The sequence below is a fragment of the Protopterus annectens genome, chromosome 9.part0, assembly GCF_019279795.1.
Source record: "Protopterus annectens isolate FY-2018-M chromosome 9.part0, PAN1.0, whole genome shotgun sequence".
In the NCBI taxonomy this organism is placed as follows: Eukaryota; Metazoa; Chordata; order Ceratodontiformes; family Protopteridae; genus Protopterus; species Protopterus annectens.
Genome location: NC_056743.1, coordinates 95,091,077 through 95,115,465, shown reverse-complemented (window position 1 = coordinate 95,115,465; position 24,389 = coordinate 95,091,077). Strand labels below are relative to the sequence as shown.

Genomic DNA, 24,389 nt, shown 5'->3' with positions numbered 1-24,389 from the left:
AACCGACGCAGGAATCCCAATACTCTGGTATTCGGGCCGAATGAGAGCTACCTGCAGGCAGATAAATCCAAGTGTGATGACTGCAACAGTGAAATACTAAGAACATCTGCCCCACCAATAGGGACACCCATACCTCCTTTCCACTCAGTCACTTGCCCAAGCCACTAACCAAACCTCTGATGGCTATGTCATAGTGAGGGCTTTATCCCTCTATGCCACCAGAGTGACACTAAGGCACTCAATCCAATCAAGCTAGGATTTTATGAGTAGGGCAATGATAGCATCTGCACTCCCTGATAGAATAATAGGGTTAATTAGGAGGATCTATGAAGGGTCAGAGGCAAGATTTAAGAGGGAGTTCCACTGGCAAAGAAAACAAGAGAAAAACAAATTCAAGAATGTAACTGGCATGCTAATCAAGAAAAGTTACCTTTATTTGCAAAAAGACCATTTTTTTCTACTTGATAAATCCAGAAAAGGGCACTTCAGTGCTGTGGAATATTTTTTTATGATCTTTACTGAATTATCACTTATGGCACAAGCATTCACACATTTATATAACTGAAAACAAATCATATTAACATATTCTCAATTACAAACATTATACATTATATATAATCTTCTCTATAGTCATTGTCAAACCAACATTACATGACAGGAATTGAGTCAACTTTTGTTTAAACCTCATTCCTCCTCCAAAGCATTTTTCTGCATGTACTGTTCCCACAATTTCCATTTTTTCTAGGAAATTTACTCATACCCTTTTCTAAAGATCTCACTTCCAGTTCCTTTATCTATGTTACAACATTCACTACTTCAAGTGTAGTTGGTTTAGATTTTCATTTACATTTTTCAGTAATTACTTTTTTTGGCAGCCACCAGAATTAAACTTAACAAGGCCTTACTATGTCTAAGCAATGCAGAATCTGTATCCGAGCTCACAAATAATTTCCTTAAGTTACACCTATTAGATGCATACAGTGGATATAAAAAGTGTACACACCCCTGTTAAAAGCCAGGTTTTTGTGATATAAAAAAATGAGACCACAATAAATTATTTCAAAACTTTTCCTTCCTTTAATGTGACCTATAACCTGAAAAATTCAATTGAAAAACAAATCTGTTAGGGGAAAAATATAAAACATAAACAATGTACAATAAGCTGATTGCATAAGTATGCACACCCTTAAACTAATACTTTGTTGAAGCACCTTTTGATTTACTTACAGCATTCAGTCTTTTTGGGTACACACCTGTCATCAATTAAAGAGACTCTGATTAACCCCAAATAAAGTTCAGCCACCCTAGTAGGATTTTCCTGACATTAACTCAGTTGCCTGCTACAGCAAATGCCATGGTTCGCAGAGAAAGCATCAAAGGGATCTCATTGTTGAAAGGTATCAGTCAGGAAACGTGTACAAAATAATTTCCACAGCATTGGATATACTATGGAACACAGTGAAGACGGTCATGAAAAAGTGGAGAAAATATGGGACAACAGTGACATTGCAAAGAACTGGACGTCCCTCCAAAATTGATGAAAAAACAAGACAAAAACTGGTCAGGGAGCCTGCCAAGAGACCCTCACAGCAACACTGAAGGAGCTGCAGGAATTTCTGGCAAGTATTGGTTGTGTACTACATGTGACAACAATTGCCCGTATTCTCTATATGTCTGGACTATGGGGTAGGGTTGCAAAAAGGAAGCCTTTTCTTACACAGAAAAACATCCAGGCCCGGCTAAAATTTGCAAAACAGTACATCAAGTCTCCCAAAACCATGTGGGAACATGTGTTATGGTCTGACGAGACCAAGGTTGAACTTTTTGGCCAAAAATCCAAACGGTACGTTTGGTGCAAAAACAACACTTTGTATCACTTAAGAATACCGTCCCCACGGTGAAGCATGGTGGAGGCAGTATCATGCTTTGGGGTTGCTTTTCTTCAGCTGGAACTGAGGCTTAGCCAAGGTGAAGGGAATTATGAACAGTTCCAAATACCAGTCACTTTTGGCACAAAATCTTCGGACGTCTGCTAGAAAGCCGAAGATGAAGAGGAATTTCACCTTTCAACACAACAATGACCCCAAGCATGCATCCAAATCAACAAAAGAATGGCTTCACCAGAAGAAAATTAAAGTTTTGGAATGGCCCAGCCAGAGCCCAGAGCTAAATCCAATAAAAATCTGTGGGGGTGACCAGAAAAGGGCTGTGCACAAGAGATACCCTCGCAATCTGACAGATTTGAAGCACTTTTGCAAGGAAGAGTGGGCAAATATTGTCAAGTCAAGATGTGCCATGCTGATAGACTCCTACCCAAGAAGACTGAATGTTGTAATTAAATCAAAAGGTGCTTTAACAAAGTATTAGTTTAAGGGTGTGCACACTTATGCAACCAGCTTATCGTACATTTTTTATACCCCCCCCCCCAACGGATTTATTTTTCAACTGAACTGTACAGGTTATAGGTCATAGTAAGGGTGGGGAATGTTTTGAAATGATGTATTGTGGTCTCTTTTTTTTTATATCACAAAAACCTAGCATTTTAACAGGGGTGAGTACACTTTTTATATCCACTGTGCATATATTAAAGGGCTAAACTGTTCTCAGATAAAAATCAAATAAAAAAGGCATTCATCTGTAAATGTAACATGAGGGTCTGGTACAGCGTGAGAAAAACACTGATAAGGATAACTCCTTAAAAAAGGCATTCAGCTAAATGTCCAGTGTTTGGTACAAGCTTCAAGGAAAATTACAGATAAGAAATTTCCTGAGACACAGGTGCAGGGAATATGGGAAAACTGCTTTCATATGTAAATGTTCACAATACAAAAGACTCCCTAAAGTTATTCACCTTGAAACAGAATAGACTGTACGACATCGGAAGATACCAAAGTAACAGATTGCAAATCCCAAAGGTATTAAATAACAACAGGCTGTTCTCATGGACAAGATCTGAATGGTATGAGAAAGGATATAAAAAAGGATATTAAAAGTGTAGAAGTTAAAATCTGATTTTTTGTTAGATCTGAGTACTGGAGATTATCATCCGTATTGTTTGAAAAGTGTAAATCTAAGACAGTACACCCTGCAAACTGTACAGTATTGTCCGTGTTGTCTGTTATATAGACAAATTACTTAAATAGTACTGCGCAAAGTTTAAAAGGTTAACAGTATGCAAAGTTTATGTGTACTACTCAGACTTTGATTAGCTGCTGCTGTAGTGCCTTGTAAAAATAGACTTTGGTTTCAACACGCAAAAGCTGCCCAGACTTTTGTTTCTACTAGGCACGAACACAGAGCTGTATTCGGCAGCTTCAGTAAGTATAAGATAAGACAAAACTGTCATCATTTTTTAAATAACTTTTCAACACTTATTTGCTTGCCCAGTATTCCTGATTTTGTACTCTGTTGGGAAAGTCTGCCCACTCATTACACTCTGAGAACACATGCTCCCAGGTACCTCTTTCTTCCCAAGTACACCTCTAACATTTCCTTCTGCCTGAAGAAAAATTCAACTTTGATTTTTGCCTCAGATCGCTCTTATATCCTTCTAATTAACCACATTATTGTACCAAGAAATGCAAATGCTTCCAATGTCCTACTCATAAAAAACATAGCTTACTCATCAAGACCCACCAACAGCAGCAATTATTTTCTTAAATTCTGCTTTCTCATGGCTCATCATTGTTTTAATAATGTTGTCAAATGTTTGCCTCCCCTCCACAAAACCACACTGGTCCATATCGATTAATTTTGGCATTACCTTTGCGATTCTTTCAGCCATCATAGACAAACATCTTATAATCGTGGTTTAGAATTGAAATGGGCCAATATGAAGCTGGATTAGATAGGTCTTTACAGCCACCACAGCTTTTTTACCAAGATGTCAGTGCCTCCCCCTTAATAATTAAACAAAATCTTCTACAGCCTCACTTCCAAACTTCCACTGGAGTACTATCTATTCTTGGAGACTTTCCTGCAGATGGGTTATACATTACCATTTTTATCTCTTCTCCTCCTATCTTAACTGTTAGCTGCTGGGCATCATTTACCTCTAACTTTGGCATATTTAAGCCTTCCATAAATATTTCCATTTGTGCTTTTTTTCTACTTCTCTGCTTTACAGAAATTTTCATAAAATTACCAAAAATATCTAATATCTCTAAAGGATCTCTGGTTATTTTTTCTTGTTATAGGCTCCCTAAGTTTGGCAACAACCATTTCTACTTTCTGCTGCCTAAGTTGTTGTGCAAAACTTTTTGTGCTCTGGAGTTATCATAAAAAAAAAAAAAAAACAGTTGCTTAACAGCAAGCTTTCTAAACTCAAGCATATTATCCAGATACTCCCTTATTTCTCTTCAGCACTCTGGAATTGCACCTCTTCTTGTTCTTTGAGATTCCCCTTATTTTGCAATACTTGAACCTTTGTCAGCCGCTCTAAATAATTCTCATTACTTTTTAACTACATCTCTTTCTACCTCATTTTTAAACTGCACTTCTATTTTATCCCACTTACTAGTTGTAACTTACGGAGTATTTTCTACCTTCCCTAATAACTCCCAGATAATTTCCACTACCCATTCCTTAAAATTGCTCCCTTTTTATCATATAGGTGTGGAAGTGCAGTGTCTCATCTTTACTTCATTACCCTGCATTTTTAGTACTTACAGGTGCATGAACTGAAACAGTTAATGGATGTGTATCAAAGTTCGCAATTAAATGCACATGTTCCCGTGAAATATAATTGTACCTTGATGAATAATATGCACATTCTCTCAGAGTTCCTACTACTGAATTAATGTCTTTCATACCAAACATTTTCATAAATTTCTTCAGAAATCTACCCTTGTTATATTTTCCTTTCTAGGCTCCCCCAAATACATCCTTCATTGTTGCAAATCAAATTCCAGGCCCCAATTACAAATGATATTCCCTGCTAAAAGCTGATTATTTCTCACACTTGTTTTAAGCTCCATAATAGCAGTTTTAGGTGGAATATAAAAACATGCTAGCGTAATCTTCATCCCTTGCCAGTAGCCTCCTAATATCACAAGTCTACCATTATTGCCTTTTTTTCTCCTGTTATCAACTGCTGGAGTTCCTCTATTAATTAATACAAATATTCCTCTTTTCCATTGTCCCAGATATTCTACAGAATATCCATCCTGAAATCCTTTATCACATGCTCAGTTCTTTCCAAATGTGTCTTTATCATTACTATCTGCATCGCTTAATACAATTAAGTATACTTTTCTTTTTTGTCTATACCTGTGAGACCATTCACATTCCAAGATAATACAGAAAGCGTCATCATTATGGTAAGAAGTCAGTATTCCCACCTATTATATATGGCAGCTTTTTTAAATGTCGACTTCCAGATTTTGTGATAATGCACCCATTAATGCTTGGCAGGTTAGACTTTTATAAAGTTTTCTTATCATCAACAATGGAACCTATGTCACATTTTATAAGACTTTTTCTTTTAATAAAAACCCTCAAAAAACAGAATAACCCCCAGCACCTAACTCAATACCAACACACAACTATGTACAACGTCAAGTAATGAAATTTAACCCTCCTATTAGGAACATTTGTGCCAAAAGGACAGCTGCTAACACAGGCCCTAATTAACCTGAAACTGAGAATACCCATGCTAAGGTGAATGTTACTGCCTGTGCTTCTACTTTAGCTGATGTTTATTTTATTTTATATATGTTAACCGGGAAAGTCTGACTTGGAACGAGCCAATTTTCAGCAGAGGCCCATGGAGAAACACTCCAGACATCTGTTTTTTAATCTTTACCTCCGTATGACAACTTGCATGCTTTCAGAAATCATTAATTTTTAGTCTTGAAGAAACCATTGTTCTGTCTTTTACTGCCCTATTATCAGTTTGTCTCTATGGAAACATTAAGTGAAAAAAGAAAAATATACTCCTCTGCTGCAGCCTGAAAGACAAGCTAAAACATTTACTGCTAAAGAAAAACTTTTCATTATATTCATTGTTCTCTTATTTACTTGTTTCCACTTGAAATTTATTTGTTTAAGCCAAAGGTCTTAATCCAGACATTCACCTACGCAAAAATAAGAGAAAAAATACCAGCGCTACATATATTATAACCAGTGTACTTTTACACTGCAGCCCCCACCTCAATAACCCAAGATTACAGCTTATTAATTTAAACATGCTTCTGTCTACATTTTCTTCTCTTTTTGAGGTGTAATGTCTACATTTCTTAAAAAGAAAAAAAAAAAAAAGAAAGAACAGGAAGTTAAGAAAGCATCTGTTTAGTTTAGTAACTTTTGGACAAACTACTAGACTACAAAATATGCAATTTACATTGTGAAAAGTTTCACAGAAATACTGTTAACAGTTTTACTTATAGTTACTGTTTTTCTTCTTCTTCTACTCCCCTCTGACATGAAGTGAGACAAATGTTTCTGCTGACTTTGTTCAACTTGTAGGGACCTGGAAAGTCCACTCTTTCCACTTCTTCTTATACAGCAGCATTTCACAGATTCAACTGATGCTTTGCAGTTTTAAATTTATTCACTAATTTCAGTGCTGCTGGTCTTCTCTCTGTTCATCTCCATCTCAACTCCAGATGTCGGTGCAATTCCAAGCTATTCCAGATTCTTCTGGTCAACTCCTGTGCTTGTCTCTACAAGAGAGGCAAAGTCTCTCCATGTGTCCATGTGCTTTATTATCAGCAGAATAATAAGCACAGTCCCCTTCTGCTTGATGGCTCACTTTGTTGGACAAACCTTTGCATTTCCTCCTTAGCTGTTCTGCATCAAAAAATTGATCCTCCAGGAAAAATATTCTGAAGACAGCTGGATATAGCAGCTTGAATTTCACACCTGCCTCTCTACATTCTCTAATTACTGGAATAAATGTGTTTCTATTCTGCCTGGTGTAGAGAGAATAATCATTTTCCACAAATACTCTACTGTCCCCTCCCCAACTTTTAAAACTGTGCCCTTTTGCCACAGTTTTGTCATGATCAACTCTTTCTGCTGGTAGGTTTGCATCCCTACTAATAAAAGTCTTGGCTGCTTTCTTATGGCCAAATTTAGAGCATGTACACAGTGTGCCCTTTCAATTAACAGTTTGTGCTATGGAATACCAATCCAGCTGCTTATCTGTGCCTTCAAAAAATGAATACAGTTTGTTCCTTCTAGTTTCTCTGGTACATCAGATAAATCTCAGATTTCCCTACCTACTCTACTCTCTAATTCTACCATTTTCTTAAATATCTCTTTTTGAGCAGTCTCATACTCAGCCAGTCGGTGGTGGTGCTGCGGTAGCGTTGTCGCCTCACAGTAAGACGCTGTCCAGTTCGATTCTCAGTTAGAGCGTCTTCTGCGTGGAGATATGCGTGAATGGGCGTACCTTCGTTGAAGGTTGTGCGTCAAGGCTGGTAACTCAGCATGTAAAAATCAACTACCAATCATTAGCGGACCGGAGTTCCGCTATGGCGACCCCTAACCGGGAAAAGCCGAAAGACACAAACAAACATACTCAGCCAGTCTTTTCTTCATTTTGACCTCTGATTTTTGCCCGTTTATTAGCTCATCTGAACAAATGTTTAAAACTTTTTCAATTTTTCCAGTCTTTTGATGTTTGAGTTGATATACTCCTTTAGTGTTTCATTTATTCTAATCAGCACTTAGCATATTTGACTTATGTTTTCCTAGATTACTGGGAGGGAGCCATCTCTTGCACCAGTGCTGGAGCTTTAACTATTTTGTTGCAGAACAGCTACTGGATTCTTCACAACTAGTGTTTTCTCTTCACCTTTTCTAGTTGATTTTCTTTCAAGTTCTCTTAGTTTCTTCTTTGCTAGCATCCAGGGACTGTAGTTACTAGATAGTAACTTAATTTTACTCAAGTTGACAATATAACTGGCTTTTGTTTTTCAGTTTCTGTTTTCACACTGGGAAAAACAATGTTAAGCTGATGATCAGTGTGCAGCCATCTTGGAAGTCCCTGATAAATCTGTTTATAAATCCAGTAGCATATAGCTGGGGTGGGGCAAGAGGGGTGACTGTTGGATGAAGAGTGCTGGGGGTGCATGAAAGCCAATCCTGATCTGTCTTTAATGTAACACAGACTTTTAAAATCCAGTATTGCATTTGCAGTCAAACCTAACTGCTGTGGCACTCCGTGTGTGGTCTAAACTGTAGCAAGCAGTTTGCTAAAATTTAAGAGTAAAAAACAAAATTTTCTTTTTTTTTTTTTTAACTAAACCCTGAGCAATGTAGCACACTGTGCAGATAGGGTATAAACTGTAGCAACTGTCTGCTACATTTGTACCATGCAGCTAGATAAAGTTTAAAAACTAGGAATTCTTCTTAAACTAAAATATGAGCTCTGTAGTGCTCCGGCCAGTCAAGGTATAAACTATAGTTTAAAAATAACTTTTTTTCCCCTGACACATGAAAGCTGTAGTGCTCTGTGTACGCAGGGTATAAACTGCAGGAACCGTTTGCTACATTTGTAGCAAACAGTTTGCCATACAGTTTAAAAAATAAAGTATTTTTTTAATTAAATATGTTGAAAGAGGGCTGGGGGCAGGGCACAGAAATGTGACCTGAGTAGCCGAGGCAGGCAGAAGCAGGGTGCTAGGTCTGCATCTGGCCAACCATGTCAGCAGAAAGAGCATCATTTTTTTTTTGGAAGAGTGGGGGGGGGGCGGCGTAGATCTAACTGCAATAAACCAAACGCACTTACGATAGTGAAGCATTTTTTTTGCTTTTCACTTGAGGGGGAGGCTCATTGTACCACCCCAGGTCACTGAGTGAACCAGCTATGCTTCTGTTCAAATCTAATGTGTATTTACCATTTTGTAGTATTGTCTCGTCTCCTTGTATTTCCTGGGCTGAAACTGAAAATGGCCCATATATTTTTACATTTATTTTTTGAACAAGTCTTGCTAGGAGTCTTCTCTCAAAACAAGGAAAGAGTGCTACAGTACAAGTTAAAAAGAAATAGCCAAAAGTAGTGGACATTGCAGTCTGAAAAACTGTTTCAAGGCAATTTCAAACAAGAACAATATTCATCTTTAGCTTTCAGTACTACAGACATAAGCAAGTTAATACAATATTAAAACTGCATTCCAGAAGCATGTAATTATCAGTCAGAAACAAGTGGTTCTTGACTTAGCCACAGCTTGTACCTTAACGATTTTGCAATCCTGTAAGATTTAACAATAAAGCAGTTTAAATGGTGGAAAGGATGGCTCATACACCTCCAAAGTTCTGCCATCTAAAACAGAGCACATTTTATTTGTAGTGATGCTTTACAAATTTTCTAAATGGAACAACTGTGCTGTCTAAAATGCAGTTAGATATTCAATGCAGATGACTGATTTAGTAAAGGACTTGAGTTATTGGGCCACCAAATAAGGAAGAAAAAAGCTTAGCACATGATGCAACTCTCCTACTTTGCAGGTTGGGTGAAACGGTGTACATTTTATAATGTTAATACATTCTCTGCTTTTCCAAAAGAAAATGGGGGGTTTAAGGACTGCCACAGTTGCCTGTAATGATGGCCATACACAGTCACTACTCTATTCCATCCAAAATATGACCACAATGAAGGCCTATGAAGCACATTCCTTTGAGAAGCAAGTTCCATCCCCAACAGCAGAACTAGAAACTGCTCCCTTTTTACAGCAACAGAAACTGCTGTTATTGAATGGAAGGGGAATCACATGGCAAACAACAGGACATGGCATCTCTAATTGAGATGGCCAAGCTAAAGATAGACAGTACGAGTATGGATGCCAGAATAAAGATTAGGATGGCTGTTAAGCATGACTGTGCTTATTTAAAGATCAACAAAGTATGTATGTTCCTCATCTGCTACATCAATAAGTAAGACTTAAACACCTAACCAACACTCAAAGATAGCTCACCAGCCGACTACGGATTTACATTTTAATATTAGCAATGTATTAAATTAGCAATGTGATTACACTGAAATGTTTACATGGAAGAGTTTTGAACTTTTGGCATTTATACAGCTAAAAAATAAACAATGCTCAGGACATCTAACAATCTACACTGGGAAAGAAAAATGTCATCCACACTAAGCTAGAGACATGTATATTTCAACCTCCACCACACCAGCAAAGCTTAAATATACTATTTTTCATCACTAGTATCATGTTCCTTACCTGTAATTGCAGGGCTGCATGGGAGAAGAGTTGGAGTAGGGGCGGTCAACAAAGTGATCGATAATAATACCCATGATGGGCTGGGTCCTTTCAAACTGCCTGCAACAGAATAGGTAGCAAGTGAAATCTTTACTTAGGAGAAACAAAGCAAACAGCCTGCACCCAGCACTCAAATGGCAATGAGCTAAGAAAGCTCATCTCAGAATAGGGCTAACTATGACTAGGCCGAATTATCTAACTCTGGAACCTTCCTGTTCCCGTGCTGCACAAAAATATAGGAACAGACAGGAGAATTCCTGACTTTCAGTGCCAAGCACGCATGCAAAGAAAATACAGCGGATTAATAAAAGACAGCAAAATGCAATCAGGTTAAAAGCAAACAAACAAATGTTAAATGAAAAAGAATAGCTTTTACAGCACCCATAGTAATCATTTTTTCTGTCAGTTACAGAATTTTCAAGGACTTGAGAGTAATGAGACAATCCTAGCATGGCCACATCACAGATTAAATGTTGGGGTATATTAATGAAGCCAAGCTTTTCAAACAAACTAAACTGTGTGAGTACCATATACTAAACAGTACTTAAGCTCACCTACATATGAAGTTCTTGTTACCTCACTATACTGTTCAAACTTGCCAGACATACTATACCTCCGAAAAAAAAAAACATACTGTCTTCACTACCATGTTGCAAACTCTTATTTATTACCTTATTTTTCCCCTTCTTCTCACTAACATGCTTATATGCACCAAACTGAACACTAAGTTGACCAAAGGTGTGAGTGCATGGGTCTGTGTCAGACGATAGAAAGTTCAAAAGGCTGAAAATCAAAATATCAAAAATATTTTTAAAGCAGGGGCAAGCCCACCCCCTGCACCCTCCCACAACCCCTGCTAATTACATATACCAACTCCAAGATTGCACAACACTGAAGAAAGGGCAAATTCCATTTTCGGTATTTTGAGTTTTTGATATTTTGATTTTCAGTCTTTTGAGCTTTCGATCTTCTGAACAGGATCAGAGTGCACACATATCTGTGGTGCTAAAGAAAGATCATGATAGGGTGTGGGCATTGATGCTAGGGGATAGACACACCTGACATGATACCCAACCCCCACATACAAAATGGGGAAAAAAAGTGTTCAATGCCAATGCTTACATATATTGTAAGTACACAGTTTTACCATGGTACTGCTCCTCTGTTCATGATTATGTAACTAACCCTTTGAATGAAAATAAACCATATTAACATAATCTTCATTGTAAGCATTATATATCACAAACCATATTGACATAATTTTAGTTGCAAACATACTGCATTTATAATCTTCCCAATCATCATCAGTCAAATATTACATAGCTCATTCACATCCTGCCTTCTTTTAAACCTCATTCCTCCACTATATGTACTGTTCCCACAATTCCCACTCTTTTCTACATAATTTACTCCTACACTTTTCTAAAGAACCCAATTCCAGTTGTTTTATCTCGGTTACTATATTCACTGCGTCTAGTACTGCTGGTTAGACTTGGATTTCCATCTTCTGGTAACCACCATAAGTAGACTCGGCAAGGCCTTACTATGTCTTGGCAATTCCAATTATGTATCAGAGCTCAGAAAAATCATTTCCTAGATACACCAATTTGCTCACCCAGTATCTCTGCTAAAGTAGTCTGCAGGGAATCCTTGAACTCAGCCAACTCATTACACTCCTAGAAAATGTTCCCAATTACTTCTTTCTTCCCCATCACCCCTCCAAACATTTGCTATCTACCTGGGGAAAAATTCTACGGAGTCTACTTTGGGTATAAAAATACCTATGTATACATTTCCATGCAAAAATCCTAAATCTTCTAGATTTTGTTGCATATTCAGGAGACATACATATTTCCCCCATGTTTCTTTGTAAATTATTATCCAATCTTTCTTCCCAAACCTTCCCAAACCTTTCTAACCTCCTCAGTTTCTTATAGTTAGCATGCAATCATTTTATATGCTGTACTAATTATTTCCTTTTTAAACAGCAGATTCGGTTCTAGATTCTACTAAAAACTCTACCAGTGCTGGTGTTTTGTTTAAGAACCCTCCCCCTCTCCCCAATTTCTTTCTCTTTGCCTATACACTGATATTAATCTTTGACAGTGAAGGCAGTCTCTAACCTGCCAGCCCAAATAAATTCTTGGCATCTTCCCATTCCGTTACCTTTCCTTGTCTAGTTATTCACATCTAATACCTTGGTTCCTTTGTCAGTTTTCTCCAATAAATTCCAGCCCCCTCTTGCCTATTGTCTACAACCCTAATTGCAGCCATCCCTATCAGCAGAATCTGCGTTTTCCATTCCCATGTTGGCTTAGTTCTTAGAAAACTTTCTGCTACTTTATGAACATAATATTCTGTAAGACTATTGTTGTTATTCTTACAGATCTACATACAAAATCACAGTCTCTCTCTATTTCTTGAGCTTTTCTCCACCTTTTTCATCATCCTCCCTTTCCACTTTGAATTATGGGTTTCTGCTTGTGCTATTTATAGCAGCCTTAAATATGTAGCTCTGAAATACCCCATCAATCAGGTAATCCCAATCTGCCTTGTTCTATTGGAAGAATCAGCTTACCCCACTTGACTCTTACTGCCTTACCCTCCCAGATAAAATCTGTCAGCTCTGCTATCCATGTAACTTCTCCTCTGGTTGATAAAATAAGCCTGACCTGTGTACAAGACTAAAAAGACTAAAACATTTTAACTGCTTGTATCTTACTATCCTTATCCATATAACAGAGCTTCCATTTTCTCAGTTTTTGTATTATCTTTTGTTTAGCCTCTTCCTAGACATCCTTAGCTGCCACACCAGAATCCTTTTTAATCCATAACCCTAAATACTGCATTTTGTCATGTCCCCGTAAATATGGAAATTGCTGAACTAATTTGTGTGTGGGTTTATAACTTACAGCTATTGCCTTTGTTTTATCTTGATTAATTTTGTATTCCAAAAAGATATGAAACTGTCTCCAAATGTTCCACAACACTGAAATGCCCTTTTCTGGTTTTATCAGGTATAAAATAATATCATCTGCATATACAAACTGCTTTTCTTGACTACCATACCAATTATATCCTTGAATTTCTGAGTCCCTTATTTTCTTTGCCAGTGGTTCTAAATATAATGCAAATATCAAAGAGGAAACAGGATACCCCTTCCTGGTTCCTATGCTCAGGCAGAAATTATCAGAGAGGAACCTACCCACTTAATTTTTTGCTTCCGATACCCTCATATATCCTCCTAATCAACCTTATAATTTTATCAGGGAATGCAAATGTTTCCATTGCCCTTCTCATAAAGTCCCAGCTTACTCTGCAAATGCTTTCTCTGTCTCAAGACCCAGCAACAACAGTGGTATTTTCTTACATTCTGCTCCCCATCTGGATCATCAGTGTTCTTTTAATGTTGTCAAATGTTTGCCTTCTCTCCACAAAACCACATTAATCCATATCTATCAATTTTGGCATTACTTTTGCCATTCTTTATATTATAGACAAACACTTTATAACCATGGTTTAATACTGAAATGGGTCTGTATAAAGCTGGATCTGTTGGGTCTATATGCTCTTTTGGTATAACCATCACTGCTTTCTTCCAGGATGTTGGTACTTCTCCTCCTCTTAAAATACTGTCAAACAAAAACTTCAACATCTTTATCAGTTTTTCCCTCTTAGCTTCCAAACTTCCAAAGGAATATCATCTATTCCCGGAGACTTTCCTGTGGATTGGTTATACATCACCATTTTTATCTCATCTCCTCCTATCCTAACTGTTAGCAATTGAGCCTCATCTACTTCTAACCTTGGCATACTTAATTCTTCCATAAACATTTTCATTTGTACCTTTTTCTTGATTTCCATATTTCTCTGCCTTATACAGACTTTCATAGAATTTTCAAAATATATTTCAGCACCTCTACAGAATCTTATCATCTTCCTTGATACAAGCTCCTTAAGTTTGGCGACGTCCCTTTCTACTTTCTGTTGCCAGAGTCATTGTGCTAAAAGTTTTTGTGCACGAGTTATTATTAAAAATCAGTTGCTTAACAGCAAGCTTTCTAAAATCGTGCATATTATCAAGGTAATCCCTTATTTTCTATTTAGCATTCTATAGTTGCTCCTATTCTTGTTCTGTCAGATTCCCTCTATTCTGCAAAACTTCAGCATTTGTCAATATAAATAATTCTAGTTACTTTTTAACCATCTCTCTTTTTCTTTTATTTCACTCTGTTTTTAAACTCCACTTTAATTTTATCCCACTTTCTAGCTATATTTTCAGAAGAAATTTCTATCTTCTCGGATAGCTTCTGAATAACTTCCACTTATCCATACCTTAAATTCCTCTCTTTTCAAGAGAGGTGGGAAAGCACCAGTGTCTCATTTTTATTTCATTACCCTGTGTTTTTATTTTAGTTATTATTGGCGCACAATCTCAAATAGTTACTGGGTGCGTGTCAAGACCTTCAAGTAAATGCACATGTTCCTGTGAAATATAAATTCTGTCTACCCCAGCACATTTTTGTATCATGGGGAATAATATTTAAATTCACTCCTAACTCCTAGCACTGAATTCACATCTTCCATGCCAAATATTTTAATAAATTTCTTCAAAAATCTACCCTCCTATGTTATATTTTCCCTTCTGGGCCCCCAAACACATCTTTGCTGCTGCAAATCAAATTCCAGTCCCCACTTATAAGTAATATTCCTTGCTGAAAGCTGATTATTTCTCCAAGAATTTTCTTAAGCTCCATTATAGCAGTTTTAGGTGAGATATAAATACACGCCTGTGTAATCTTCCTCCCTTGCCAACAGCCCTTAGTACTACATATCTACCATTATCTTTTTTATCCTCTTCTATCACTATTGGAGCTAATCTTGCTATTAATATAAGTACTCCTCTTTTCCTTTGTCCCAGGTATTCCGATGAATAACCATTCTGAAATCCTTTCTTTATCAAATATACATGTTCGGTTCTTTCCAAATGTGTCTCCTGTAGCAAAACTCTTTGCACTCTATTATTATTCACTACTCTTTCTTTATTATATATACATATGAGGCCGTTAATATTTAAAGATAATATCGGAAGGGGCATTATGTTAAAAAGTCATTATCCCTACCTTTTGTTTGTAACCGCTTTTTTGTTACGTAGCTAGTTCCAGCTTTGGTGTTACACCCACACACTAATGTTTGGCAGGTTGACCTTTTATACAGTTGTCTCTTATCATATCCACTTGAGCCTATGTCATATCTTACAAAACTATTTGTTTTATTGAAAGCCCTCACACAAAAAACAACTATACCCCCAATACATCCCAAAAATCTATTAACTTAATATTAGCACACAAAATTATGCACATCTTCAAATACTGAAGTTTTACCTTCCTAATAGGATAAATGTCCCAAACTGACAGCCACACTTACAGACTTGGGTTATCCTAAAAGGAAGGTTATCCATGTTAAAACACAAAGTACAGTCTGTGCTTCTACTAAGTGCTGTCTGGTTTTGTTTGACCTTTCTTGCTCTCACAGAATTCAAAAACACTTGAATGCTTTCAGAAAACATCATCTCCTAGCCAATGAAAGAAAGCTATTACAAGAAAAAAGTATTCGTTTTTAATTGATCTTTATCAGACTGTCTCCATGGAGACATGGGAACCAGATACAGAGTTGCTTCTACAAGTATTTATTTATTTATTTATGTGCTAAAGGAGAGCTTTATTTAAGGCAACATTCTTTTTTATTTACTTTCTCTTAAAACTTGTTACTAGATAAAACCAAGTGCCTTAATCCAGTCATTCTCCTATGCAAGATTGAAAAAAAAGCACATCATTTTTTCTTGTATCATACTCTTTTCATCAGACTTTTTTTTACATTGCAGTGTCTACATTTCTTTAAACTGAGCAAGGAGAAAGTGAAAAGAAGGAAAAGACGAGGACACCTGTTTACTTTCGTATCTCCACTACACTTGAAAATAACGGAGAAAGCTTTACTTTATAGCATGCAGATATCATGCAGTATACAAATATTTCTGTTAATAAGAAAAGTTTATTTTACTTACAGTTAACTCTTTACTTCCTCTTCCCCTCTCCTAAGTGTTCCTCTATACATGAAGTACGGCACATGCTTTAGAGTCCCCTACAAGTTTAACAAAGTCAAAAAGTCCAATATTTCCAGGTTTTCTTGTTCTGTCATGTCTCACAAATAAATGTGGGGCTATAAAGCATTAATTACATTTGTCAATTTCTGAATTGCTGGGTTTATTTCCATCTCCCAAATCCAATCTCGGTTTCCTTTCCACTGTACTTTTAGTTCTTCTTGTCAACTCTTGTGCTTTTTTCTGTCTCTCAAGGATTTTCCATTGAAACACTAGAAAAGGTTTCACTGGCACAGTCTCTCTGTGGTCTTTATTACCAGAAGAACAAGAAGAATCTCCTTCTGTTTCACAGCTCACTTTTTGTTGGACAAACTTTTATATTTCCTCCTTAGCAGATTCTGCATCAAAAATGATTTTGTCCCTCCAGGAAAGAATATTTTAAAGATAGCTGCATACAGCAGTTTGAAGTTCATGCCTGCATCTCAACATTCCCTAATTAGTAAGACAAATTGACTCTTCTGCCTGGTGTGCAGTGAGTAATCATTTTCCACACTCTGCTGTCTCTCACGTTTAGAACTTTGTGCTTCTGCAGCAGTTTTGTCAGAATCAACTCCTTCTACTGGCAGGATTGTATCTTTACTATTAAAGGTCTAGGTTGCTTTTTCACGGCCAGGTTTGGAGCACGCACATGATGAGCCCTTTCAATTAACAACTCCTGCTGTGGAATGCCAGTCTAGTTGTTTATTTTTGCTTTTATAAAATGAATGGGGGTGGGAGGTTGGCATAATGGTTAAGCTGTTTACCATACAAACACAAGGTCCATGGTTTGATTCTCACATGGGGTAATTGGCTAGGTTTAAAATGGCCCACAAGGGCAGTTAGCCTAGTACTAATCTATGAATCTGTGAATACAGTCTGTTCCTTCCAGCTTCTCTGGTACAGCAGAAAATCTCAGTTTTTCACTGTGAGCTCTGTCTTCTAATTCCATTATTTTTAAATATCTCTTCTTGAGCAGTCTCACAGTCAGCCTTTTCTTCATTTCAGCCTCTGAGTTTTGCAATTTTATCACATCATTTGAATATATGTTTAAAGCTTTCTTCCATTTTTTCCATCCTTTTGTTATTTGAGTTGATATACTCCATCAATGTTTCATTTATTTTAATCACCTCTGAGCACATTTGACTTTTTTTTTCTCCTCTAGGTTACTGGAAGTCATATCTTCATAGGTTCATAGGTATTTACTAGGGTAATGACCACATGTACCTTTTTAAGCCTAGCCATGCGTCCCACATCTCTGACAAGTTCTGATACCCTTGACAGGTGTAAGCAGGAGCTTGGGAGATGAAACATTTACAAGCAGAGGCATGGGAACTGAACCATTTACAGGTTGTCTATGTCCATTACAGACATAGCTGCCAAACCAGGGATGAATTTCCTGTTCCCCATCCAATTGTCCAAGTTGCACTTGAATTTGGTTAGGGTAAAACTCTGCTTCACATAGATTGGGAGTCTGCTCTAGAGACGGGGTAGTTTCTTGGAATACATCACAGGCAATATTTAAGTCTTTAGAATGGGTAATTTGGTGCGGTTTCTTTTGTGGATATGCAGGAGGTTCATCAGAGTGAGGTCAATACCCTCTACGCCAGGCATAGATCTCACCTCAAAAGCCTGTAGGAGACAGAATACAGGGATAGGACCTTAAGATGGTCTGCAAAGGACATTTTACTTGCAACCTGTATTCTTTTAGTGAGGAACCTCTGTGGACATTACAATTGTTGGATATGCCTAATTAGGTACATACCAAAGGGGGGATTATAGGTCTGATGAATGCCGAGCACAGGGGAATAATGACTTCCTTGGACTTAAATGCCATACCTTTGTTTATAAGTTGCACAACACAGAGTGATTTCCTCACTACTGTACACACGTGATGGTCAAAGGTTAGAGTACCATTGATGTGTATCCCTAAATCCCTGACTACTGGGTTAACCCCAAGGGGTTTGTTGTCAATATGATAGTTATCAGGGGTGGATGACTTCCCAAAGGATACTACTATGCATTTCTTGGCATTTAGTTTTAGTCCATGGCTCTGACACCAGTTGTTTGTCTGTGTTAGCCCTTCCTGGAGAACATTTGTGTCAGTGTCTTGCACTGCCTTTTGCTGAAAAGCCGCAGAATTCTTCTCAGTTTTTTCCTCACCTTTTATGGTTGTTTTTTTCTTTTCAGGTTTTCTGAATTTCTTTTTTGCTGGCATCCAGGCAGTGCACCTACCAGCCAGTTATAGAAATTTACATAAATAAATGAGTTCACTGGCCCTCTTCTGAGTTTCTGTTTTCACACTGGGAGAGGTGAAATTAAGCTGTTACTCAATGTGCAGCCATCTTGGAAGACTCAAAACGTTATCTATTTTTGATATAGCTCAACTATATGCAATATGTACTTGAACATATGTAGTGCGCACTAGTACAAGCTACAACAATTTCTGCTGCTACACCTTTTTCACAATGGACTTTGCAGAACTTAATATACAAAGAGGAGGTCACTCCCTTGCTGCTAATATTAGTATATTGTCCATGCATACCATGCAACTGTTGTCTTTTACACTGTTACAGTGCATTACTGATGCTTGCTTTCTACTGTTTGTTGCCTTCTTTACAATTGTAACAGTGTTTCTACTCTATCTGTTAGTGATGCTTATATTCTGCTGTTTCTTGTTTTCTTATCAATAAAACTACGTATATATTCCGATGCATGTTTTAGTCATTATATTTGCATAAATGACCTGGGTCGGAGCTAAAAAGGGGTCATCTGACCATTTCACTTGCCCAGTTAACTGATGAAAATAAGCTGCCTGTTAAACAGGTAATGTAGCATAAATCATTTCAGAAGAAATGTTTTCATAGACTAAGAAATCTGATAAGGAGGTTATGATCCGCTGAGGCACTGGTCCCCTGACAGATCCATAAAGTCAGCACCAGTAAGGTGTGCAGTTCTACTGGTAGATTCAGACAGCTGATGACAGCAATGAATGCTGTGAGACTGCTATGCCACTCATGAAACGATGTGACTGAGAGAAGGGCATAAGCTTCAGTATGCACCTTTAGTTGCACTGTGCCATTTACTTCAGCAAGTTAACCAATGGTGGAAGGAAGGGAACTGGCCTATTGTAATCAAGGAGGCAACCAGAAGCTTTGGAATGGGAATGACACTGGCTACTATCCATAGCTCAAAAGCCATGTCTGAAAAAAAGATATGTTTAATAATGTGTAAAAAAATAAACTATGGTCTCAGACAGTTAAGATACAAGCCTTTAGACCCATCAAAGCAACAGCTTGGCTCTCAGCAATTTGGGACAGTGAAACCATTAAAAAGTTGAAAGATTCAACAAAATTAAAAATACACTCAGTTGTATGTAAAGGTGTTTTTGAGAGAGTTTGGTACCTGTGACTGAAAGACAGCAGATGTGATATGCTGGCAAATACAAGATCCACAAGACAGATGCTACGACCTGCAGACACTACTGCCATTTCATGCAATAGAGTACTTGTAATTCTTGTCTTTTTCCACCAAGCTACTAATTTGTTTCTGAAAGTGTCTCGAACACCCATCAGGGAAAGCTGCTTTCATACCTGATGTAGCTTTACTCGTAAGGATTTTGTATGGATGATAAAGTAAACATTACTGATATAGACTACCTGGAAGTGTGGACTTCCAAGATGGCTGCACACTGATCAACAGCTTGACTTCAGTTGTCTGTGTGAAAGGAGAAACAGTGAAAAGGGCTAGTAAAACTGCCAGTACTAGTAACATTCAGTTGCTTGCTATTAAGTACACTGGTGGATGCCAACAAAGAACAAAGGTGAAGAGAAAACACTGACATGGAAGAATCCTGCAGCTGTTCAGCAAAAAGTAGTTCATGCTACAGCTTTGGTGGAAGAGATGGCATCCAATAATTTAGATGAAAAATAAATCAACTGTACTCAGTGGTGATAATAATAAATAAAACATTCAAAAATTATGTCAACTCAAATAACAAAAGGCTGGAAAATGGAAGAAGCTTTAAACAGCTATTCAGATAGACTGATAAAACTGCAAAAATTCATAGGTCAAAATAAAGAAATGGCTGGCTAAGTATGAGACCACTCAAGATGAGCGGTTTCAAAAAATGGTACAGTTAAGAGGACAGAGCAAGCAGAAAAAATTGACATTTTCTGCTGTACCAGAGAAACTGTAAGAAACAGACTGTATTAATTTTATGAAAGCACAAATAAGCAACTGGACTGGTATTCCACAGCAAGAAAAGTTAACTGAAAGGACACATCATGGGTATGTTCCACAGGTGCAACTGCACAGTGCTAGAGAAAATAAGGGGGTATCTAGATAATATGCATGAGTTTAGAACAATTGCTGTTAAGCAACTGTTTGTTGATAATAACTCTAGAGCACAAAAACCTTGAGTACAATGACACAGGTAACAGAAAAGGTTGTTGCCAAACTTAGGGAGCCTATAAAAAGAAAAATAATGACAGATCCTGGAGAGCAGAGATATGTGGAAATCAAGAAAAAGTATAAATGGAAATATTTATAGAAGACTAAGTATGCCAAGGTAAGTCACAGATGAGAATCGACAGTTAAAATGGGGGGAGATGAGCTAAATCAGTGAATAATCAATTTACAGGAAAAGTCTTACGAAATAAATGGTAATCCTGTGGACATTTGGAAGACAGTGGGGAAGTAAGTAATAAAGATCTGAAAAGTTTTGTTCAGCAGCACTTTAAAAGGTGGAGGGAACACCAACATCCTGGAAGAAAGCTGTGGTGGCTGTAATACCTATACGTGGCAAATAACAGTCAGATCCCACTTCACATAGGTCCATTTCAATATTAAACTTTTGATTATAAAGTGTTTGTCTATAAAAACTGAGAGAATGACAAAGGTGTTGCCAAAATTGATAGATATGGATCAATGTGTTTTTTGTGAAGTGGAAGCAAACATTTGACAGCATTAATAGAAAAATGAAGACCCAAAGGGAAGAAGAGTATAAGAAAATACTGCTGTTGTTGGTGGGTCTTGATGCAAAGAAAGCATCCATCATGGTAAACCGGGATTATATGAGTACGGCAATGGAAGAATTTGCATTCCCTGACACACTAATATGGCTAATTAAGAAGATATATGAGGGATCAGAAGAAAAAATGAAAGTGGAAGGTTCCTCTCTGATAAGTTGAGTCAGAACAGAGGAACCAGGCAGGGTTGTCCTCCTTCCCTTTTATTTGCATTCTATTTAGAACCACTGGTAAAGTAAATAATGGACTCAGAAATTCAAAGATATAATTGATATGGTAATCAAGAAAATTTGGCTTTATTTGCAGATGACATTAGTTTATATTCGATTAAACCAAAAAAGGACATTTCAATTTAGTGGGTCATTTTGAAACAGTTTCAAGTCTTTTCAGGATTTTAAATTAATGATGATCAAAGAAAAGCTACAGCTGTAAACTATGTTTCCATACATGATCTGGTTCAACAATACCCATATTTAACGAAACATGATAAAATGAAGTATTTAGGAGAATGGATTAAAGAGGATTCTGTTATGGCAGCTAGCACATGTGGGAAGAGACTAAACAAAAGAATACAAAAACTGAGAAACTGAAAGCTCTGGTTTATGGATAAGGACAGCAAGATGCAAGCAGTAAAAATGTTTAGCCCCTTTAGTTTTACATACAAGTCAGGCATATTTTTACCAACCAAGGAAGTTGTGGACAATAATTATAAACATGTGAACGAATTTATCTGGGAAGAGAAGAGGGAAAGAGTCGATCCTTCCAACAGAATGAGGTGGTTTAGGATTACCTGATTTGAAGGGATATTTTAGAACTACACAGTTTAATCTCATATACGTAACACAAGCAGAAAGTTGCAATTCAAAGTGGAAGGAGATGATGATGAAGAAGGGGGAGTAATCGAAGAAATAAGGAGAAACTGGGATTTTGAATGAAAGTCCTTAAAGAGAATAACAGCCATAGAGTATCTTATATTCATACAGTAGCAGAAAGTATTCGAAGAACTAAGCTAATGCGAGAATGGAAAAAGGAGATTTTGCTCATAGGGATGACTGTAATTAGGGGTACAGAAAATAGGCAAGAGGAGGCTAGAATTTACTCAAGAAAACTGGCAAAGAAACTAAGGTACTAGGAGCAAATAACTAGTGATGGAAACGTAACAGAATGGGAAGGGGCCAAGGAGACATTTCATCTGAAGGCTAGAGCCGGTCTATAATCGGATATCAATCCCTGATACAGGAGGCAAAAAGAAAGGGACAGAGGAATCTTAAATGAAAGACCTACTCTGGTACAATTTTTAGTTGAAACTAGACGAGAAGCAGCTATTAAAAAGAGATAATTAGCAGGGCATATAAAATATTGCACAATAACTATAGGAATCAGAGGCAACTGGAAACATATTTTCTGGGAATGCATTGAGTTGGCAGACTTGAGGGATTCCCTTCGGGATGCACTCTCGGAGATGATGGGTGGGCAGACTGGTCTGATGAGGGAGATGATTTTTCTGAGCTATGACAGAGAGCCAGAATTGCCTAGACATGGTAAGGCCTTGCTATGTTTAATAATGTTGGAGGTGTGACAGGGAAGAAAGAGGTACTTGGGAACATATTTTCTGGGAGTGAAGGGGGTTGGCGGACTTAAAAGATTCCCTACGGGATGCACTGTCAGAGATGCTGGGTGGGTGGATTGGTGTGAAGAGGAAGATGATTTTTCTAAGCTATGATACAGAATCGGAATTGCACAGACATAGTAAGGTCTTGTGTCTAACTGTGGTGGCTGCCAAAAAAGCAATTACTAGAAAATGGAAATCAAAATCTAAACCAACGATATTGGAAATAGTGAATATAGCAACAGAAATAAAACAACTGGAATTAAGATCTTTACAAAAGGGTAGAAGCAAACTACATAGGAAAAAATTGGAATTGTGGGAACAATACATACAAGGGATGAATGAGGTTTAAAAGGCGGCAGGACTTAAATGAGCTATGTAATGTTTGAGTGACAAAGACTGGGTATATTATAAGTGATATACAATGTCTGCAAATGGGAGTGTGACAGTATGGTTTGTGATGTAAAATGATTGCAATTAGGATTGTGTCAATGTGGTATGTTTTCATTTATATAATTGTATGATTGCCTATGTAGTAAGCGATGGTTTAATAAAGACATGTCTTGTTTAAAAAAAAAAAGGCAGGAAATGAATCATGTATGTAATATTACTTAGGTTATATGATATACAGCAATATATGTGAAGTATAATGTTTATGTTAATATAGTTTGATTACTTTTATATGAGTGTAGATTTGCCTAAGTCACAAGTGATAATTCAATAAAGGTGTTTGAAAAAAAAAACTAACTACAGGAACCAATCAGCGGAGGTTAGAAAAGATTAGGAAGAAGAGAGACTGGATAAGCATTTCACAAGGAAACAATGGAAAGATGTGTACGGCTCTCAAATATGCAAGAAAATCTAGAAGATTTGGTATTTCTGCATGGAAGTGTATGCATGGGTATTTTTATACACTAAGCAAACTCCAAAGAATTCTTCCTTAGGGAGATGCCAAATACTGGCGGTGAAATGGGGAAGAAAGAGACAACTGGGAACATGTGTTTTGGGAGTGTAATGAGTTGGCAAAGTTTAAAAATTCCCTACAGAGTACTCTGTCAGAAATGCTGGGTGAGCAAAGGAAATGATTTTTTGAGCTGACATACATGCTTTGCATTGCCGGGCATAGTTAAGCCTTGTTAAGTTAAATTTCTGTGGCTGCCAAAAAAGCAATGACTAGAAAATAGAATTCAAAGTCTAAACCAAGTGTACTTGAAGTACTGAATAATGTAACACAGATAAAAGAACTGCAACTGGGATCTTAGGGAAAGGGTAGGAGCGAATTATATAGAAATTGTGGGAACAATACATGCCAAATAATGTTTTGAAAAAGGTGTGAGGTTTTAAGGAAGGCAGGAATTAAGCAATTTATATAATGTTGAACTGATTGTAGTACT

The 24,389-nt window shown here is 37.2% G+C and overlaps 1 protein-coding gene across 2 annotated transcripts in view; it reads right to left on the bottom strand.

Moving 5' to 3' along the window:
- Window positions 1–24,389, bottom strand: part of ATG13 (autophagy related 13) — a 1,186,869-nt gene that overhangs the window by 630,200 nt on the left and 532,280 nt on the right. For both annotated transcript variants that reach the window (XM_044082606.1, XM_044082607.1), the window contains exon 10: window positions 10,182–10,280. In XM_044082606.1, the coding sequence (XP_043938541.1) occupies window positions 10,182–10,280 (99 nt within the window). The remainder of the gene's footprint in view (window positions 1–10,181; window positions 10,281–24,389) is intronic.